Below are 21,169 nucleotides of genomic sequence, written 5' to 3' on the forward strand. Positions count from 1 at the left end.
CTAAATCTGGTCAGGAGGCATCATCGCTGCCAGCAGACAGACACAAACTAAAGCCACACACATGCAGACACATGTAGCCCATTAAAGCCATCAAGACTGCTGCTACAACATACCGCAGAGGTTATTGCCTAGCACAGTGCCTCAGATGGCCAATAAGTCTGGTGCTAAAGGCACAGATGAGACCACATTCTTGGCAGGTCCACTCAGGGTCATCTTTGATGTGGGGAGCTGCTTGGTATTGTTTTCTGCCTTGATGTTTGCCCTTGGCACACAGGAGATGATGCCCTTGCAACACAGCTGCCCTCTATTCTGCTCTCTTGCTTGTGACTTGCCCCCTGAGTGACAGGGCAGGGTGGCTGCGTTTGGACTGCCCCTTGCAACAGCAAAAGGGTTTCTTCTAGTCCCTGTGGCCAGGTTTTTCACGAAGCATCTAGCTTTGGTAGTTTCCCCCTCAAAACACCTGAGTGGGAAGGCTGCCCGTTTTTAATTCAGCTGTGATTTCAGTAGGAGAATTTGTGCAGAGGACTGGACTGTCTGGGTGGGCAGGGGGAGCACAAATTTTGGAGGCACTGGGCATGTCTACATGAGACGCTTACTGCACATTAGCCTAATAACACTGCACAGTAGCACATCGCAGCACAAACTGTGCTAATAGCCTACTGCGCAGTGTTATTAAGCTAATGCACAGTAAGCGTCATTAAATACTCATGCGCCAGCGCTACTGTGCAGTAACTCTAGGTACTGAGCATTTAGTTAATACTTTATTAAGGAAGTACTAAACTAAGGGCACGTCTATATGAGACGCTTTAAGGAGCATTAGGGCACATGTCTACATGCGCGTGCCCTTAATGCACTTTAAAAAAGGTGATTTTGGACGAACTGCACCCAAATTTGATACCTGCAAATGCAGGTGTTACATTTAGGCACGAATAGTTAAAGCGCATTAACACGTGTTTAAACACATTAAAGAGCATTGACACTGTGTAGGTGGACTGACTTGGGACTAACTTCAGTCTCAAGTCAGTCCTTACGCAGTGTTAATGTGATTTCATGCCTGCATGTGTAGACACCTGTCTAAACCCGCTTAATGTGCATTAAACTAATGCGCATTATATTTAGGTGCACTTAAATGCATGTGTAGACATGCCCTAAACGTGCAGTAGCTAAAGTGCATTAAAGAACATGTAGATGTGTCCACCCTACTCAATTCACAACAGAACTCGAGACAAAATCAGTGCTACATTTGCTTCAAGTTTCCTTCTGCCACCTTCCTTCTTTTGAGTCAAACCATGACCTATAAGAAGCATTCTGGATGGAAAAGAAAATAAAAAGCCAGGTCTCTATTCAGACCCATGGTTCTCAACCATTTTAGGCTCAAGGCACACCTTGATAGACTTGAGGCCCCTTGGGATATGCCAGCTCTACATTTTCACTTTTTTTTGACTGCAAAAAAAAAAAAAAAAAAACATATCACCAAAAGAGTCTGTCTTCTGTTGCAAAGAATTCAAAAAGATCACAACAGGTCAGAGTGCTTTTAACACTAAATTCCTGTTTGAAATCACTGGGTGCATCTTGTGAATCACTTTTGTACTCCTAACAGTGCTAACATTGTGTAGTAGTCTGCAACATCCTTGAATGGATCTCAAGGCCGTGGCACCCTGGTTGAGAATCACTGATTTAGAACCATATCCGTTCCAGGAGGCGGGCAAGCAAAAGCAGCAGCCGGTTCGGGCTTTTCTCAGGTTCGGACCCTTGCCTCGTGGTTAATGAATACCTCATTCAGGATGAGGCAGCCTGTGGGAGAGGGCTTAGGAGACAGAAACCGGCTGATTTTCTAGCGTTGGACTCGTTCGAGGAAGGGTGGGCACCTGGCACTCAAGCAACTGTTTTCAATGAAAATTTGGGAGTGAATTCCATCCAGCCCCTCCCTGCGCACTTCATTAGCAGAGGTGCCAGAGAAACCGCTCCTATCAACCGAGCCCAGGTTTCCTCTCCGCTCTCTGAATTTCCTCGCCGGTGTCGTCAGATGTTGTAAAGTGGGTGGGTTATTGAAAGAAAAAACACGCCCGTGTGGTAGGCTTCCAAACCTGGGGTGACTTCCCTACAACTTCAAAAACTCTGCTCCGTTCCTCTACCGAGAGGAGAGCTCTCAAGGACCGAAGGAAAGGCCTGTTTCCAAACAGCTCAGCTGTCTTCCCCGACACATAACTCTTTGCTGCTTCAATAGCACAAGCTTCTGGAGCCGAAATGTTTCGCGCGCATTTTCATCATTCCCAGCGAGGAGTGGAAAAGTCACGTGGGACAGGGGCTGGCAACTGTTAAAAAGCTGGCGTAGCCAATGCAAGCCTTCTCATGGTCCCTGCAGCACAGCTCAGAAGAAAAAGAACATATTCTGTATGCGAACATCAGGCATTAAGGAACAAGACCACTGTTTTGTAAGTGCTGTAAACCCAAATCGTCTATTTTCTGTGATGATCAAATGAGAAAAAAAAAAGTGGAAACATTTCTCTAACGGTCCAAAAAAGATTTTATACAGGAAGAACCTTTGCCAGGAAACCATGGACTTATTGAAACAGCTTAATTCTGAACTCATTAGATTCAAAATAAAGAACAAAAAAAGGTGATTTTTTTAGATAGCGCGAAAAATGGATGTATTAGTCCCCACTATTCAGACACCTTTCAAAGGGGGTTAAGGTATATCCTATTCAGTTTAAAGTTATATTACACCTGAGAATTAGCTGTAAGAACCAGTCCTCATTTCTTTAATAGATAGCAAGTGTTTTGTTAGCACCCACCTTAAAAAAAAAAAATCATCAAACTCAGAAGTGAAGCTCTGTTCAACGGACAGCTGCGCGGCAATAATGGCAAGTGCAAGGATGTTGGTAGCACCTCACATGGCTTCACCCTCCGTTTTTCAGCACATCCTAATTTTGGCCTCTGTTCCTACAACCATTCCTGCTCTGCGCTTTCTGGGTCCGACTGACTCTTCTTCAGGCCAGCGTTTACTCGAGTTGCAGCCGCCAAGTACTCTTGGGCTAGGTGGCCATTCATTTGCACGGGGCTCATAACCACTAACAAAGTTTTAAAAAGCCCTTTTGTGCACGCTGCCCTTGAAGGCAGAGTTGAGCAAGCGAGCTGGTAAATAGGCAAAGCATCACAACAGATGACAGGGCGGACAAGGCTCTGCGAAGGTGGTTGGCACTACTGCACACTTGCACCATGTGTTACTAATTAAGGGGAATTTTCTGAAGTCCGTGAATCGCAAAATATCAAGTTTGAGCCGTCCTTAGCTGCTCTGTGCTCTGACTTCGACTTTTTTTTTTTTTTTAAACTCTTCCAGTTCAAAAAAAAAAAAAAGGAGAAAAAGAAAGACAGAAAAAGCCCTCATGGTTCCAGGCAGGAAATGTCAACGTTTGGCAGCAATTTAACCCTGTTGAGTTTAATGCTTGTCAGGGGCTCAGTAATAACCGAGTAATTGCAGGATGACTGGATTGCTCTCTCCCACCGCTCAGGGGAACGAGGGTTGGGAAGAAAGTACTAATCTCCAAGAGATGATATAAAGATCAGATGCCGACTTTTATAATCGTTCACAGCCAACGGGACAAAAAAACCAAAAATCAGTGACTCAGTAAAACATCCATCTGCACCCAGGCAGGCAGAAATGACACCTGCCTCTTCCTCTTGGGCAGTGCTTACTGTTCCGGACAGATCTGGGGGACTTCAGACCTTGGGCCAGGAGGTGGAAAACCTCAGCGGTGCATTTCCTCCAACTTCAGAGGAAGAAGAGCCGCATTTCTCTTTTAAGACCACAGGGCAGCACCATACAACTTCCCAACATGCTCAGCTCAGGAAGAAAAAGTTTCATTACTTCTCTTCTCTTCTAGTACTTTTGTGCTTCAAAACGAAGCCTCTCCAAATCATTTCTTCCTCCTCCCTACAAGAATATTACATTCCAGGTGCATCTATTTCCCGCAGAAAAGGTCTGAAAAGATATAGTGCAATTAAAAAGTCATACAGACCACGCTACTGTAGAGCACTATGCGGAAGGGAAGGAACAGCTGGGCTGCACAGCATCAAGTGTGTGTGCCTGCGTTGGCCTCGTCGAGCGAATTCTCAACTGAGCATTTTTCTGTCTGCTGGTTACAAAAAAAAAGGATAGCATAGAAAGCAGTGCTGGCTTTTCCTACTTTGTCTGTTTTTAAGCAAGAGAACTAAAAAGATATTTCTCTGTCATATAAAAAGTGCTAGTTTTTTCCTACTTTGTCCATTTTTAAACAAATAAAAGACAAGTCTCTGTCACATAAAAAGTTCATCCTCACTATAAAGCAGATCTCATCTCCTCTCACATGAATGAAATAGTAGGCAAACAACAAAAGTCAACAGAACGGTTATATGGAGCTCAGTAACACTGAAGTAACCTATAAATAAGATGAAAAAGCAACAAAAAAAAATAAAATAAAAAATAAAAGATCCAGGGCCACCCAACAATCTCTTAAGGGAGTGATGTAGCAAAATATTAAAGTTTTAATTTCAATAACAGAGTTTTTGACCACATTTTGCTGAAACACAAATTACATTTCCGTAGAACAAGACCAAAAATGTCACTGAAAAATATTACATCTTCCAGCATTGCAACTAACTTTGCCATTTGACTGAATGGCAATTATTAATGTGGGTTTCTTTCAGTTATCTAATTTGCAGCAGTAACTTCTAAAATTTAAGTGGAAATCCTGGGAAGACTAATTCTCTATGGAGTGGAAGCTATTTTTGCAGCTGAACATTTTCCTGGATCCCTCTGTAAACCCAAGCAATTCATCGTAGACTTCAATGCAATTCTATACTCAAGTAGCTTCAAAGAAAAAAAAAAAATCACAATGCCACCTTGAGTTTGATTCACAACAGAGGCAGGAACTATATACAGTGTTGTGTCTAAAGACATTTTGATGAATTTTGAGCAGATGCAATAAAAGAGATAAAGAAAAATCTCTCCCTTGGACACATTCCCTGTCTCTATCAAGTAAAGGCGTGTTCCCAAACTCTTTGCCCAAACATACCACGCTGCTTATGTCAGAGACCGGCCATTGAAATCAGCTTTAATACAAAAAACCCAACCGGCTCCATGGACCAACACGGACTCAATGTACAAAAAGCCCCTTGGTTCTTGTCTGCCTATGTCCTTAAACCAACACGGCTACAACCTATGCCCCCAAAAGCCTCTCTCCATTTTCCCTGTCCTTTCCTCCCAGGAATACTGACAGTAAATGTAATGAAGATACAAGATACCAGAAAGGCAACCACCAAAACTGAAACACTATGCCCACCCAGGAAACACAAACTTTCTTCCATCTGACCCAGACCACAGGTCTGATCCTTGACCTGAAAAGGAGTACAGCAGCTCAGCCTCACCCTCTCCCGTTCAATCCTTGGGCATTTCACTTGAAGTTATGGGAAACTTTATTTCTTCTGCAGACTGACAGTTGAATGCACGTAGTTTATCATCAACTGAGAAGTGTCAAGATTTTGCTGTGTATTGCTCCACAGTACTTAACCTTTGTGACAGAGAAACGATACGGCAAAAGGGAAATGTATGTAAAGCATTAATCCTAGCATAAAAACAAACAGTGAAGGTGTCCAAATAAGTATGACTGTTTGCCATACATCTGCAACCCCCCACTGAAATCTGGAGCATAGTATGCTTCCTTACTAATATTTTATCTCCATCACGCACACAGCTTCCTCGCAGGGTACTTTTGTTGCCTGTGGGGGGTGAGAGGGGTTGCTTAAGAAAAATGAGTACAGCAACAGCTTTTAGGACTGCTGAATATTAATACGGAAGAATCTGAATGGTTACCACATCATCAAAAGATACTGTTTGCATTGCTCCCCATATTGCATTTCTCCTTTTAAGAAAGCCTGCAGGATATCGAAAGTGGCTTTTTAACACGTCCGTCACTCAGTGTGATTCAAACTCTTCTATCTGGCTTTGTATCTTAACAAGCTTTCAAGTGAACCAGGCACTTGTAACCACATAGATAGGAAGAGAAGCCCCCCTGTGTGATTAAATGTTGATATTAGATTTTCCAGGCTGTGGGAAATGAAGTGAATTTTTGTTTGACTGGAAACCACTATTATTATTACTACTACTACTATCATTATTATTATTATTACTATTATTATGGTGGTTGTTATCACTATTATTATGAATAAGAACAGCATTAATAACAACAATGACACTACTACTATACATGGTCATTTTAACAAGACCATCTAATCAATCTGTTCCCTATACTGCATAATTCAGGTTCAAATACACTCCAATCTTGTGTAAAAAAAAAGTGCTTGCTTAAACCACCCCAATGTAGTCAAGAAATAACCTTTTAATGACTGATACCATTCCCACATGAAAATGCAATACAAATTGAAGGTTAAGAAAACCAACTGATAAAAGCCGCACTCCCAGGAGCAGGCTTTGTTCCAGAGGAGGAATTCTTTCAAGCTCTCTACAACAGAAGTTGAAAGCTTAACTTATATCATGTAAGCAACACCCAGGTCCCATCCTGAGAGCTCCTGGGTGCCACCGTAGCACAAGCAACAATTTCCTTTTCAGAACAGACGAATCTCCAATGTACTCCTGAAATGCAGAGAGAACAAAGAGAGCAGACGAGGCAACACCAACTACTGCATCCTTAATTCCCACATGAGGGAATGATCTCCAGCCATGGAGCATCCCTAGATCATAACAGCATCACACGCAACAACTCACCCAAACTTTGCCCCGGTGGGATGCGCTCTTGTCCATTTTCAAACATAAAGAAGGTATTGATGCACTTAAGCACAAGCTTAAAGTTAACTGCATGCTTAAGCGCTTGGACAAACGAGGGCCAGAGTGGACCATGCCATACCCTAATGCCATACCAGCTAGCATGCAAGAGGTTAAGAGATCAAGCACCAAGTTTTGCTCACCGTGGACACTTTGGAAATGACATCTCTGGCCACGGCCAGGCCTTGTGCAAAAGTGCGGGCAGCCACAAACGCTCGTGTCACTTGCAGCTTTAGCTTCCGGGGCACGTCTCCAAATGGCTTCAACTGCTCCGTGTACTTGCTCACGCACTCCAGGTACTCGTCCGTGAAATGGTACTGAGGGTTCACTAACCGGAACATGCGTTCCAGGAGGCGGGCCCAAAAGTCGTTGAGCATCTCTTCCAGGTTCACGTTTCCACCCACGTAGTAACGTTTCAGCTCTAAAAAGAGATCCTGGAACAGCTCCGAGTTCTGCATGTACAGACGGCCATACGTTCGCACGAACATGTCGTTCAAGGATTTCTCAGCATTTCCGAGCAGTTCTTTGAAGAACTCTGGGGAAAGATCAACAAAAGCCCATGGTCAGTGGATTTCAGGTGAAGCAATCTGCAATTTTACAAGCTTTTCAAATAATGCCTTGAACAACTCCATGCACCAGTGCTACCTGGTACACAGAGCTGAAAGCTAAGAGGCTGCACTAAGGCAGGAGTCAAATGCTGAAAGCTCTCCTTGAGGAGTGGTTCCCGTTTTATAATTTTTGTTCAATATTTCATAAATGAAAAGAACAGATCCCAAGACATGGATGAGTGAAATCCCTTTCCATGCTTCATTGAATATCAAAGCAAAGAGGCAGCAAAGTTGAAAAACACAGCAGTTACTTAAGTTTCAATTGTTCTTTTAAAAAAATTTGTTTAGGAAAAAAACCAGACTAGCCTGAACAAAAAATGTATTTAAAATGGGTGTTCACAACCAATGGCTCTTCCAGCCCAGGACTCTCTACCCCATGAGTTCAAAAACAAAACTAAATCACATCTTGCTCCAAAAAATCTGTATTTTGGCTTGTTTGGGGTTGGGGTCTTTTTAATAAGAATTTTTTTTAAACTAAAAACAAATTTGGGACTCCTCTCCTTGCCTTCTGCTTCTGACAACAAATGCTCCCTCTTACAACATACATGCAACCTCCAGAAAAACTGGCCATGAGATGTTTGCTGGAGTACAAAAAGCTACAATACTCTTAACAGGCTGGAATTTGTCCCGGAACCGAGAGCTAAAAACTCTCCCAAAACAGCCAAAGGACTTTTTAACCCAGGCAAACACATAGGATCTTTGTTTTCATCCTGGTCAAAAACCAGTCCCCGCAGCAGTTCCACGACTCCCAGCAAGACACTCAACCAACTGGTTCACAAATAAGTGTCCAACTCATGAATCGCAATACTTATCCCTTCCAAAAAGGTCTCGTCTATCTACTGAGCGTAACAGATGCTGCTGAGCATGGGGGACATGATGGAATCAGAGTGTGCATTTTTTTTTAACAACGCTAAACCAGGGCTGGCAGCAGAGGCACCCACTGCATGGGAAGACTTACCTCCACTTTACTTCATTTAAGACCTACCTATAAAAAGAGGTGGTGCAATGCAACGTGTGCACATGGAGCACGTTGCCCAATGGCTACAGTAAACTGTGACCAAATCTGTCCCTGAAGAAATGGCAACACTTTTCAAAGGAGGGAGGAAGATAGCATTTATTTGTTCTGATCAAGGAGTGGTATGACCATAGAAAGTTTGGCTTGGCGGCCTAGATAGAGATATGCAAAACCACCTGGGGTTTGTACATACAAAACCAATTTACATTTGTGACCATTTTCATAGTTTCATAGTTGGTAGAGCTGGAAGGGACCTAAGCAGATCATCAAGTTCGACCCCCAATTTTGGTACCATACTACTTTTTCTGTAGATGCAGGTACCTATATACTGCAACGGAGCCATGGGGGGGGTGGGGGGGAAACATGATTACTGAACTTCTCAAAGACTATGTGATTTTATACGGATTTGCCAAACCAAAATTTTGCTCACCCTATTTTGGACAGGTAAGTACAATTTTGGTGAGGGCAGTGTAAAAGGGAGAAAAAGCAACAACGAAGGATGGGGCATGAAAACACATTCAAACATCCAGATGCAATGTGAGTGCAGGGTCCAAATCTAAAAAGGATGGTAGTTACCTTGGGATGCATGAATGCCTGGGCGTGGATTTACCCGCTTTCCCTCATGCCACTTGGGAAACACTTTTCTGCAAACCACCAGCAATTTAAAATTCTGACCTGGGCTTGTCTGTGACTCATATTCAATAAATAATTTTTACTAAAACACACCTTTGTGTTTTAATCCTCAAAGGAGTAATGTTTAGAGTCAGAAGTTGTTAGGAGGATTGGAGTTGGGGGTGTAGGGGGATATTTTTGGCCCGGTTTGAATTTAAACCTTGTTAAAATGTATGAAGTATGCTGAAGTTCAGATTTTCGTCTTCAAAGTGCTCCAGTACAAACAAAGACTAACACACAGAACATTTTCTGGAAAAACTGAAACATTCTTTGAGTTCCTTATTAACAAAGTCATGGGGCTTGGTGGTTGACATAGCTGTATATAATGCAGCCTCTTAGGAGTACAAGAGAAATGATCCAGGGAAGAGGAGATTGATTTCAAACACCCGACATGTCCTCTGTCCAATATCAGCATGAACCTCTACTTCAGTTCCCATGACTGGCATTTCCTGTCTAGGAAGATTTTTCACTTGAGTTTATACTATCGAGATTAGTTTGGTGTATATTAATTTCTAATTCACTTAATCATTCTGAAAGCTTACTTCCTCCCCGCACCCCCATCTGCCAGATTTGTTCAGACTCTTTAATATCACCAAGAAGACTGTTTGTTTAAATACACCCTTGTCCTGGGCACACCGCTACCAGATGCATCAGGAAACTCTTCAGAAAGGATTATATTTTTTAAATGACACTTACGTGAGAAAGCACTAAATGATCCCAACTGTCAATCAAATGATAGTGTCGGGCACTGTTTTAAGCCAGGAAAATCATTTTGAGTAATTAAGTCTTACCCCCATGGCCTATTTAAGTCTTACCCCCCATGGCCTATTTAAACATGGCCCGCAACTCATTTCTTTGCAAACCGGCACAGGGTTGCTTAAGAAATATTAAAAAACGAGATTTGAAAAAATATACATATATTGTAACTGTTAAAACAGTTCTGCTCCCTAGAAACATGCAGCGATTTTTATTTGGGGAAGAGGAGGGGGTGCCTTGGCTCCCAGATGTATCCGTTATGCTGAGAAATGGATTCCAATTGGCAGCAAAAGTCTTGACGTCTGCAGTCTTGCAAATAGCAACCTTCCTTCGCCAAAAGAAAGGAAATGAGGGATTAAGACATCCTGACAATAAAAGCGGTAAATTCCAAAATGTCTACCAACCCACCAGTTGGTTGCTCAACGAATGCCTGGCATGAGGCACTCAGACCGAGCAGAGGCCGAGGGTCTGCTCCCGGCTATACTTAGATCCCACGTACGGCCATGGAAAGGCAACTTCCCTGTTCTGTGCCTCACTTTCCCCATCTGCTAGCAGGACCTAAAGCCACTTGAGTAAAAACAAAATGGCAGAGACCCTTGCCAGGAAGGGACCACGTAAGCACAAGTCACTGCAATGGTTTGCAATGCCAAGAACTTAATTTTTAGAAAAGAGGCTGCTCTGAAATGCTGTTTCCCAAACGGAGGGGAGACAGGGGTGCAAAACACAAAAACGCCACCATCTCTACAGGCCACGGTTCAACTTCAAGCACTGGAATAAACACGCTAATGAAGCTGTTGTCATCACCACAGCTGGTCTCACCTGCTGCAAGGAAATCCACAGCGCAGTCCCTCCCTAAAAATGGGCTTGCAAACACTACCTGGCGATACAGCCCACGAACTAAAACGTAGTGACAACTTCGGGTGCGGGGGAGAAGAGGGATATGGCACCGACCTGAGAGCTCTCCTGGAATTTCAACAGACGTGCTGGTGGCTAAGTTGCCCATGTGACGTTAATTGACTCTTTCCCAATTAAAGGGCACGAACAAGAAGACAGAGAAAAGCAACAGATGTCACGTAAAAAGATACGCGCGTCCCTGGCGAAGCAGAGAGCCCTGCAAAACAAAGTGCTCTGTGGCCAAAAATAAGAAATGGCAGGCATGCTGCAGGATCCGATTACGTGTCTATTTAGAGGGGCGGTCGATATTTGGGCAGCGCAGGCAGCAGGACTCCTACGAGCAGCTTTGAGGACGCTGAGCTTATTATGCAGAGGTGTCAGAACCGAACTGCGCTTGTGGAAGGAGTCGTTGGAAGGCACCGGTGCGAATGAGGGAGGTCTAGCACCATCTTAGAGACTCAGGGTACAGAACAGAACAGGGCGGCAGTAATGTGAGAAGCAATAGGAGGAACAATATGCAGAATAATAGCATGTGGCTCAAATGGTGGATAGTTGCTGAAGAGCATGCCAGTAACTGTTTAGCAAAGACCATCTTTTTTATGCCTGTATCCTGTCACACCCATTGCGCCAGCACTTGTAATGCATTTAGCAGCAGAGATTTAATGAAAGACGAATTTTGCTCACTATTGGCACAGGGGAAAGGGGTTGCAGTGAGGAACTCTACTGTTTTTGGCCCTTGGCATCCACACTGGGGAGAACAGAAAATATGGCTCTTTTCTCTCCGCACCCCGCTGGCGGAGGATTTATCTCGGAAAGTCGAGTTCTTCCCATTGTGTTTCAGAAAAGTCTTCACCACCCTTCTCGCAAGAAACTCACTCCATTTAGTTAGATATTAATTCTGCCTCTCAGCCATTACCAAGCTGATTAGCAAGCTACGGTGCACCTGGAATGGACCTTGCCACCCTGAGAAAAGTAATGCAAGTTCCTCTCCTCTGCCTTAACTGTTTGCCAGGCAAAATAAATGACCACCTTTCGCTTGTGTTAGCAGTCAGTTTGTTCTCAAAGCACACAGACAAAGGCTTACTTTCTTATTTTACAGCATTGTAAAAGCATGCTTTACAGCTGTGGTGCAATCAATCTGTACTCATTAAATTATCACATTGACAGGCTTCCTGAGAAAAGCTGTCAAACGCAAACGCTTTTCACAGATGACAAATTATACTTTGCCGGTCCCTCAGAAAGTCTACTGTTTGGTGAGGACACAGGGTCTCTACCTGCCCGCCTCTCCCTTCTACTCTATGAAAGGGAGACTATGTTCCCATTTACCTACCAACTGGGAGGATCAGAGACTACAACCTCAATGGTGAGTTTTGAAAATAAAACTACAGCATAACACAACAAGCTGCATCTTGTAAAGGTGCCATGCCATAACCCACCTCTACAATCCAGGCACTATCTTGCCAACTCGTCATACCCTGAGGCAACAATACAATGCTTTGAGTAATGGCTAGATTGACCTTTAAGAATCGATTCATCTCTAACCACTACTTACATGTGAGTCCAGTCAACAGGAAGGTTTTGGCCACCGGCATAATGAACCACAAACAGGAATGGTGATGTGTAGTGGTGCAGCCTGAAACAGCATCCCTGGCGTGAACGACAAGTTATGCCAACACAACGTACCTATACTAGAGGCCGGCACTAAGACAAGTATATCAAGTACCCCCTAAAGACAAGGCCTTCTTTTCAAACATTGCTCTAGCCTGGTGCCATGGCAAACCTACTGCAGCAAGTGTGCTGATCATTGGGTGCATCTACATGAGATGCACACTGTGCAGTAGCATGCCGGGCAAAACCCATTCTAATACACTTCTGCACGGTGTTATTCAGCTAGTGCTCAGTAAGCGTCACTAAAAACCCGTTTGTTAATGCTACTACACCATTGGCAACTGTTGCCTCCCAAGTCTGGGGGGGGCACCAGTGGCTGATCACCAACTGAAGGGGAGTCCCCAAGTGGCCAACTGCCAACTCCACAAGAGCCAGCGGCAAACCAGAAGTGCTGCTGGCACTTCTCTTGGTGCCCCCACTCCCCAGTTGGTGAGAGGTAATCTCGGGGGGGGCACATGCCCCCCCACACGTCTCCTATGTACTGCACAGTAGCACAAATTACTGCATGCTGATTTAGTACTCGGTTCTCCAAGTACTAAACTTAATGCGCAGTAACTAGGGCATGTTAAGGAATGTGTAGACATGCCAACTGTGTATTTAAATTTATCCAGAGTTTTAATGAAAGCAAGCAACTGCATGGCTCCTGGTGGTTACATACAACCTTCACACTCAATTCAAGCAAATCAAATATTCAGCACAGACTTATGCCAAGTTAAATTCTTTGCATCTCGCAGTCGACTGAGCTGAACCAATTCCACTGAGACAAATGCTGCTTTCTACATTTAAACAGGATAGGTTGCCAAGGATAGCACCAAAGGGAATCTGGCTTGGTAGAACTGCCTTACCAGGTTCAAATAGGCAAGCAAAATCAGTGTCTGCCACAAGGTAGCTGTAACGGAGGTAGCCCACAGAGGTCTGTCCGAGGTATAAGGTTTCCCTAACATCAGGGTTTTACTTTTCATTTTAAACAGAAGAAGAAATGAGTCTGGTCTACCCTGGAAGATTCTGGTGACTCAAAAACCAGTGACTTCTCTTGCCAACGGACAACTCCACTTCAAAAGAGAGAGGGAGGGGATCGACAGCCAGATGGCTTCAACCTTGGTATTCGGTTTGTTTTGGTTAGCATCTATTTCAATTCCAGTGACTAATTTCAATGACGAATGTTTACGGAAAGTGCTCCAAGACATCCTGAAGCACCAAGGGGAACAAGATTTGATGTTTCAGATATTACAGTAAGAAAATTCGAGGGTAGGGGACATGTTTTAAACGAGCCCTTTGAAGCCATCCTTATAAACCAAACCGTAGAAAGATTGTGTCCATGCTTACTTGGCCATTTGCTTTCTTTGAATAAGAAAAGCTAGGAAGAGGAGGTCAGACTAGGGCAAAACCAGACCTGTCAGGCAGTAGTTCCAGGAAAATGCCAAGCTTCCCACTAGTCCCACTACCTGAGATAACCTCTACAGCCAGGCTCGTTTAATGCTACTTTCTCCAGAATTACAGATCATGTGAAAAATACTTCTTTCATCCAATACAGAGCATGGGAATTTATTGTCTAACAGCAAACCTAACTCTCTGGATGTCCGTTTCCATCTCAAATCTGCAGGGTTTTTTTTATTTGAAGGAACATAGGAAAATCAGGATGGAAAGGACCGCACAAGGTCACATCTAGTCCAGCGTCCTGCTCAAGGCAGGATTGTCCCTGATGAAATCATCCCAGCTAAGTATGTGTCCAACCTGCTCTCAAAAACTTTCAAGGATGGAGATACCACCACTTCTCCAGGTAGGTGCTCAACCACCCTCATTAGTCAGCAAGTTCCTCCTAATCTGCAACCCAAATTTCTTCTGCTGCAACTTGAAGCCATTGCTCCTAGTCCCTATGAGCACAGAGAAAAGGCCATCTCCATCCTTGCTATAATTGCCCTTCAGGTATTTGAAAGCTGTTACCAAGTTGGTGCTCTCCCCTACCCTGGGGGTCTTCAAGAGGAGGTTGGATGGGCATCTGGCTGGGGTCATCTGAACCCAGCACTCTTTCCTGTCTATGCGGGGGGGTCGGACTCAATGATCTATTGAGGTCCCTTCCAACCCTAACGTCTATGAATCTATAAGTTATCATCTGTTATGCAGACATGACCTAAGAGCACAAGTCTATACTGAATCTGAGGCTACGCTGCATTTGCATAGCATTTCCCCTTCAGGTATTCCAAAGCATTTTACAGCTCCTTGAATCCGATCTCAGCAGGAACAGGCTGGTGCCCCTCCATAAAACTGGGATAAACTGTGACAAAAGAAAGAGAAAAAGTTTTGCGCCCAAGGTTGTGGAGTGACTGTTAACCCTAAACCACTGCTTAAATGCAAGCTTACTTGTTGAACTCCTGTAACCCCAAAGGACAGTAAAATAATTACACTGCACTTTTATGTTAGAGAAGGCCTTTGAACGTGTTAAATTTTATATACACCAAGCGCTACGTTTGTTTATTTTAAGGTCACGTTTTCACCCGGCCTTTAAAACATGCGCTGCTTTGCATATCTGAGTTAACTGTGCAAACAAACACCAGCTAGACATACAATTCTCCAGGGCACATCAAAACCAGGGATTGAGCATGCAAAGGGGTGCGCTCCATTTTATGGGCACAATTAGCGAGGGCTTTAGATAATTCAACACCCAGCACTTTGGGTGTGTTTTTAAAATGTCATTCCAAGCGTTAGGAATGAAAGATTGCCCACCGTATCTAAGCCCTTAATTACCTGGTCTTGACAGGGCATTATTATACTTGCGATTGTTTCCAGAGTGGCATAGCCACATATATCTTTATATTGCATAGATAGGCTCACAGAGAGAGAGACTGAGAGCGTGCGTGTGACGCTAAGATGACAGAGGAGTTCTCCAAAGCACTTTCTGGCTTTACTTTGACCACTATGCTCTTCTCCCAGGTGCATTTGGGGACCTGACCCCACTGGGCAGCTGGCTCCGCAGCACAGCGTGGCACTGAGGCGTTTGAGCCCGAGAGATAAAAGAGACAAGACACAAGGACTCCCCAGCTTTAGCTTCATCTCCAAGGCAAACACATCCACAGCTATGCCACTTCCTCAGCTTTCTGGAAAAAAAAAAAAAAAACCAACCCAAAAACGTGGCTCATTACTTTTAATAGGCGTTCACTTCCTTTATTGCATATACCACATTTGTAATTTCCACTTGGGGAAAAAACAAACTGCAGTTTAACGACCATTTTTCCCGAAGTGTTGAGAAACTGATGAATACATAGCGTTAACACATTCATTGAATATGAAGTAAGGAAGAGAAGGGCAAGGCCAAAAGTGGTTTCTCTGTCCGGTTTTCAAACATGTGTTAGCACTTACTGACATGGGAAGAGTTTTTCTGCCTAGTCTGAAAAAAAAAAAAAAAAAAGGAGGTTTAAAAACCATACCCGTATCACAGTAACAGCCCTCGTGACACACAGACCTCAAAGAACTGGGAAGCAGAATTTACAAAAGCACCCAAGAGCCCACATAATTATTGCAAGGTCTTGAAGGCAACAACAACAACAGAAATCCTGAACTCTCCTAAGAACAGCCCTCCTGGGATTCCTGGAACGTCCTGTTTCTGGTAGGTCCAGAAACTGCCTCGCTCCATATTTTTGGGGAGTCTGCCTTCAGCTCAAACCCAAGACAGCAGAGAAAAGCTGAAGAGGCATTTGCAACCACCCTGAGGTCAAGCAAAACCAAACTCATGGAAGAGACAGTCGAGATGGAGAGAAAAGGAAAGTGCTGAATTACATGGGGGGCTAGCCACGAGCCAACCCTCCAGAGCTTGGTTCTCCCGGAGACCTGGAGCCATGGGGCCCTCCCCAATAGAGACCTTGCCTCCCCCCTGTGATCCTGCACCAGGTCAGGTCCTGGTGGGGTTTTTCCCCATTTTTCCACTTCCAACCCCTCTCCCCTGCTCGATCCCCACTGCCCTCCCCACCTTTCAGCAGGCAAACATCCACCTCGATCTGTCCTTGCCCCTCCTTGTTCTTCTCACCTCCTCTCCACCCGAGTCTTCCCCAATTCCAGCTCCCACCTCCCTCTTGTCTTAGCCTAGTGCTCTTTGGCTCCCACTTCTCACTAGCCAAGGAAGTCCATCTCCACTGCCCTCTTCTTCGCTGCTCATGCTTCATCCCATACCTTCCCCTCGCACCTTGGTAGCAGCTCCCTGTACACTGCCCAGCTACCTCATCGCTCTCCTTGCCCCTGCCTCCTCTGCTGTTTAACGGTGGCATTTGGGAGGCTGGGCTGTGCAACAAGGATCAGAAAGCGGGTCCCCAAGGCCCCTATTGCACAAAGTGGGGTTGAAAACACACTAATAGGCTGGGAGGCTCCTTGCAAGTCCCTTCAAGTTTGATGCAATAGTTGCAAAACCATCGCCACTATGGCTAGCCTGGGGATGCGCCACAATCATCACCCATTGTGTTGACCTGGCCCATCTCAGTGGCTTTCTATGTCTGTCCGGACCTGCCTGGCATCTCTACTCTTATACTTGGCCTGTAATCTCTATGGAGCAGGCAGCATCTGTGTTTAAGCCACATGAGCACAATGGGGTCCAGGATCCATGACCAGGGCTCCTGGGCACTACGGCAACATAAAAACCAAATGCAACGCTTATCATGTTAGGAGACATAGACATAATTCATACAGTCACCATGGAAATGCACAACAGCATTTGCTCAACCACTGTGCAAGGACACAGGCCAGAATCGCACCTGTAAGCAAAGCATGCACGTGTACACAATGGTTTCCCCTGAGGAAAGGAAGGAAGGCCGGTGGGAAAAGTTAATTTTAAACCAGAAAACAATGGCAGATTGATTGGCTTATAGCAATTAGTAACGAAAGAGCATTACACACGCCGTTCCCTTCTGGCAAAGAAGCGTGAATGCCACATCCCCTGCACAGCTGTGCAAGCCACAGCATGGCTGGGGGCTGTACAGGCACGGGGGAAAAGCATGCACTTGCACCCAACCAGCCCTGCCTCGGAGCATCAGGAAGGATTCTGACCACTCGGTTCCCAAGGGGGGAGCCAGCGTTTTATTTTATTAAGCTTTTTTCATCATTGATTTAATGGATTTTGCAGACAATCCGCAAAACCACAGACTAAGTCAGTCCCTAGTTCTATACTGTGTGGCCCGCCCTTGTTAGATGCTGTCACCCACCAGCATATCAGCACCAATTTAGCGTGCAAGTATGCGCCCACCTCACAGCTCATTTACATGCTTAGAGAGATGTTATGAGCAATGGTGCAGCGTTAAGGGCATCACACGGGCTGTCTGGAGCCATCCAGAGGCTTCTAAACTGGCAGGGATGAATTTGGTCTCTGTTCACACTCTTGCGATTTCTGTGGTCCACACACCTACAAAGCATGTGCTGCAGGCTTTCTGGGACAGGGCCCTTGCACACAGGAGCTGCACCACAAACAAGGCTGCTAGATCATTTTCTGCATCCTCTGACCCCATAAAAAAAAAAAAAAAAGAGATATAGCTGAAGGAGGCAATAAAACTACCAGAGGCCCCAGCAAAAGCCTGGCAAATCCTCAGGAGGGGTGAGGAGGAGCAGCCTGGGAGGACAAGCCTAGACAATGCATGGAAATCCAGCCTGGGAGATGGAAATGCAGGAGTTTCCCCTATTTTCCCAGAAGCACAAAGGCAATGATTCAGCACATTATGCCAGCCTGAGAAGCCCATCCAGTACCTGTGCCCCCAAACGCAGGGCAGCATGGGGTTCCCAGGCCCATCCTCCCTCCATGTGGCACTCAAAACTTCCAGCTCCCCATGGGAGGCTGAGCAAACCCAGGAGGGGATTCAACAAGGCTGAGTTTCAGGCCATAGCCATCTTTAGCTGATGCTGGAAACCACTGAATAATGGTCCAGCCTTTTTCTACTTCCCGTGAAGTCAGCAGCAAACTCGCCATTGGCTTCAATGCTCAAGCCCTCCACGCAGCAACGGGAGGACGGGACACAGCTGACTGGGCCGGGAGGCGAATTTCTCGCCTCTCTAATGCAATGACTATTCCAGCCGCACCCCGTTCCCACATTCCCAATAAATGAGAGACTCCTGCAACCACCCAAGCAGCTGACAACTGTGTCCCGAGATGGGAACCTTTCCCTCCTGCCATCTCCCTCGACAGCATCCTCAGCTAGTAAAACCCAGGGCACTGCAGCATTTTTGCTCTTGAGGACAATCTGGCTACCAAAGAAGGAAGCCTGAAATTTTTCTCCAGGGGGCTTAATAACAGCAAAAGAATCCGCTTCGCCGGCACTGCAGAACTCGAACAACCTTTAGCAGGCAGAAAAGAAATAATCCTCATTAAAATAAATCTGTCTAGATGCAAGGCTTAAAAAACAAGGCTGGAACAGCTCCACTGAATTACCGGACCCCTTGGGCTTCCAGCCGGAGCGTTTTACCCGCCAAGTCCTCAGACTTGAAAGGGGCGTGGGGCACCTGAGACTTCTCCGCTGCGAGCCAAGAGCTCTGCTCATGTTTTACATACAGCCTCTTGGTGACCGGTGTGAGAGGTCCCTTCACTCCAATTCAATTACTTTCCAGTCCACTGTCCCAAAGGGGGGGTCGTTTTACTCCATTCATATTTGGTTTATCTTGAACATTAATGGAAAGTGGTGGGGCAGCAGGGGAGGCAGGAACTGGAGCTTCTCAGTGTTTAATAGCTTCCCAGATGCAGCGTCATATGAATTACTTTGTCGCTCAGGCGCCAAGCGCGCCGTGTCTCCTGCCAACCCCGCTGGGGGATTGATCAGTGTGTACATGCTAGTCTGGACAAGAGAAGACCGAGGGGGATTGAGTAGCAGCCTTCGCCTCCCTGCCGGGGGGCTGCAAAGAGGACAGAGCTGGACTGGTCTCAGCGGGGGCAGATGGCGGGACAAGGAGCAGAGGGCTCAGGCTGCAGCAAGGGAAGTTTAGGTTGGATATCTGGAAAAACTCTCATGCGGAGGGTAGTGAAGCACTGGAACAGGTTACCCAGAGAGGTGGTGGACTCTCCATCCTTACAGGTTTTTAAGGTCCAAGTAGACCAAGCCTTGGCTGGGATGATGTAGTTGGAGCTGGTCCTGCTTGAAGCAGGGGATGGACTGGATGTGACCTCCTGAGCTCCCTTCCACCCTCATTGCTTATGATTGTATGATATTATCTGAGCACTGTTTGGGAAGAAACTGGAAGAGCTGGAGCTCACATGCCTTCCCTAACCCCACGGTAGGTCCACGGGAAATGACAAGAGGTGATCAACTCAACTGCACTAGTAGGCGCTTGGCTCCCCATAGGGGCAATGACTAGCCAGGCACCAAAACGCACGGTGGCATTGGTTTAGACGCACTATTGTAGCATCCAGACAGCCCAGGGAGCTCCACCATGCTCAGCGAGGTCCCTGCCCAGCTCACTCCAGACTGAAAGGCCGTAAGATGTGTACTATGCTCCAGTTTCAACTTGCATTCAAACTGCATATGCGTGTCATCTATCAGCCTCTCCGTGGCTGGCAGTGGGTACCTGGGTGCTGTCTTATTTAACCATCGCATCAACACAGCTTTTGCCCTTGGCAGGAACCATTTTAAGCCTTGCCTGCACCTTGCAAGAAGTAAAAGAAAGCAAGAGAGGAAGTGCCAAGAAATGAAGAATAATCTAAAGGGAAAAAAGGGGGGTCCCACCCATACTCTAGTGCCCCAAAAAGCCTCTGGGCTGTCCCCTCACCCTTCTGAACACGTATCTCATTACCGAGAGACCACAGCATAGAGGATTCCCACCTGAGAGAAATTCATGAAGTCCAAAGCTGGGCTACAGGTTTGCACAATCTCCAGCACAGTAATTGCAGCAGTTGCCGCTGCATTATTCATACATTTTTAAGGTCAGGAGGGATCACAATAAATTATTTCTGGGTTTGCACCTTATTGCTATGCCTTATGCCATGGAGACGTGTGGTTTAAACTATTTGGACCAAAACAGAAGTGGCCTGCGGAGGTGGAAAAAGTATGGTGTAATAAAAAGTACAACACTGGCTAGGAAATTGGGTTTCCAAGTCTTTATGCACTCTGGTCCCCTGAAAGCTGAACACACACATGCCTCGATCTGGAGTTTTAGGGGACTAGGAGTGGAAATTGCTTCTGATTTGTCCAGTTAAAGACAAACATCAAACACCTGGTGTGCCTGCTCCGTTTCCTGCAACGTGTCACTTCAGTGTCAGATTGATGCAACTCTGATCCTCCTCAGATCAATGCTCACAGTGTATAGCGCTTGAAGGATGCTTTAAAACGTATGGAAAAATACCTAACAACCATGCTACACTGCACCATCCATCACATGGACAACTCTACTGTCATTGTATTATGGCCATGGGTACGTCAAGTGCATTAGCAGCACTTTGTACTGGTTTGTCTCCTGTTCAAATGTGAATGTCAAGGCTAACAGATTAGTGACAATACTTCCAAAGACGTGAAAAAAAGGACTTAAATCCAAGGCCAGAAACTGCCATTTGGAATGAGAAAGATGCTTGCTACAATGCCTCGTTCCCAGAGCAGTGTTAACGTGCTATTAAGCAAGAACGGCCTTTGACCTGGCAGACAAAGCGTGCATTCCTGTTCAGAGAGATGTATGGCTGGAAGGGACCTCAAGAGATCATCTAATCCAACCAGCGTTGCAAACCTGCAACTTTGGTATTATCAGCACCAAGCTCTACCCAACTGAGCTAACAGTTGTCCCTTT

The 21,169-nt window shown here is 45.4% G+C and overlaps 1 protein-coding gene across 1 annotated transcript in view; it reads right to left on the reverse strand.

The window, feature by feature from the left end:
- The window catches only part of GPC4 (glypican 4), a gene marked incomplete at its 5' end in the record, with an annotated part of 96,143 nt that overhangs the window by 22,093 nt on the left and 52,881 nt on the right, over positions 1–21,169 (reverse strand). Inside the window, one exon of the mRNA XM_019536168.1 lies at positions 6,964–7,355. Within this exon, the coding sequence (XP_019391713.1) occupies positions 6,964–7,355 (392 nt within the window). The remainder of the gene's footprint in view (positions 1–6,963; positions 7,356–21,169) is intronic.

The sequence above is a fragment of the Crocodylus porosus genome, unplaced genomic scaffold (genome assembly GCF_001723895.1).
Source record: "Crocodylus porosus isolate Cpor-Errol unplaced genomic scaffold, CroPor_comp1, whole genome shotgun sequence".
Classification (NCBI taxonomy): Eukaryota; Metazoa; Chordata; order Crocodylia; family Crocodylidae; genus Crocodylus; species Crocodylus porosus.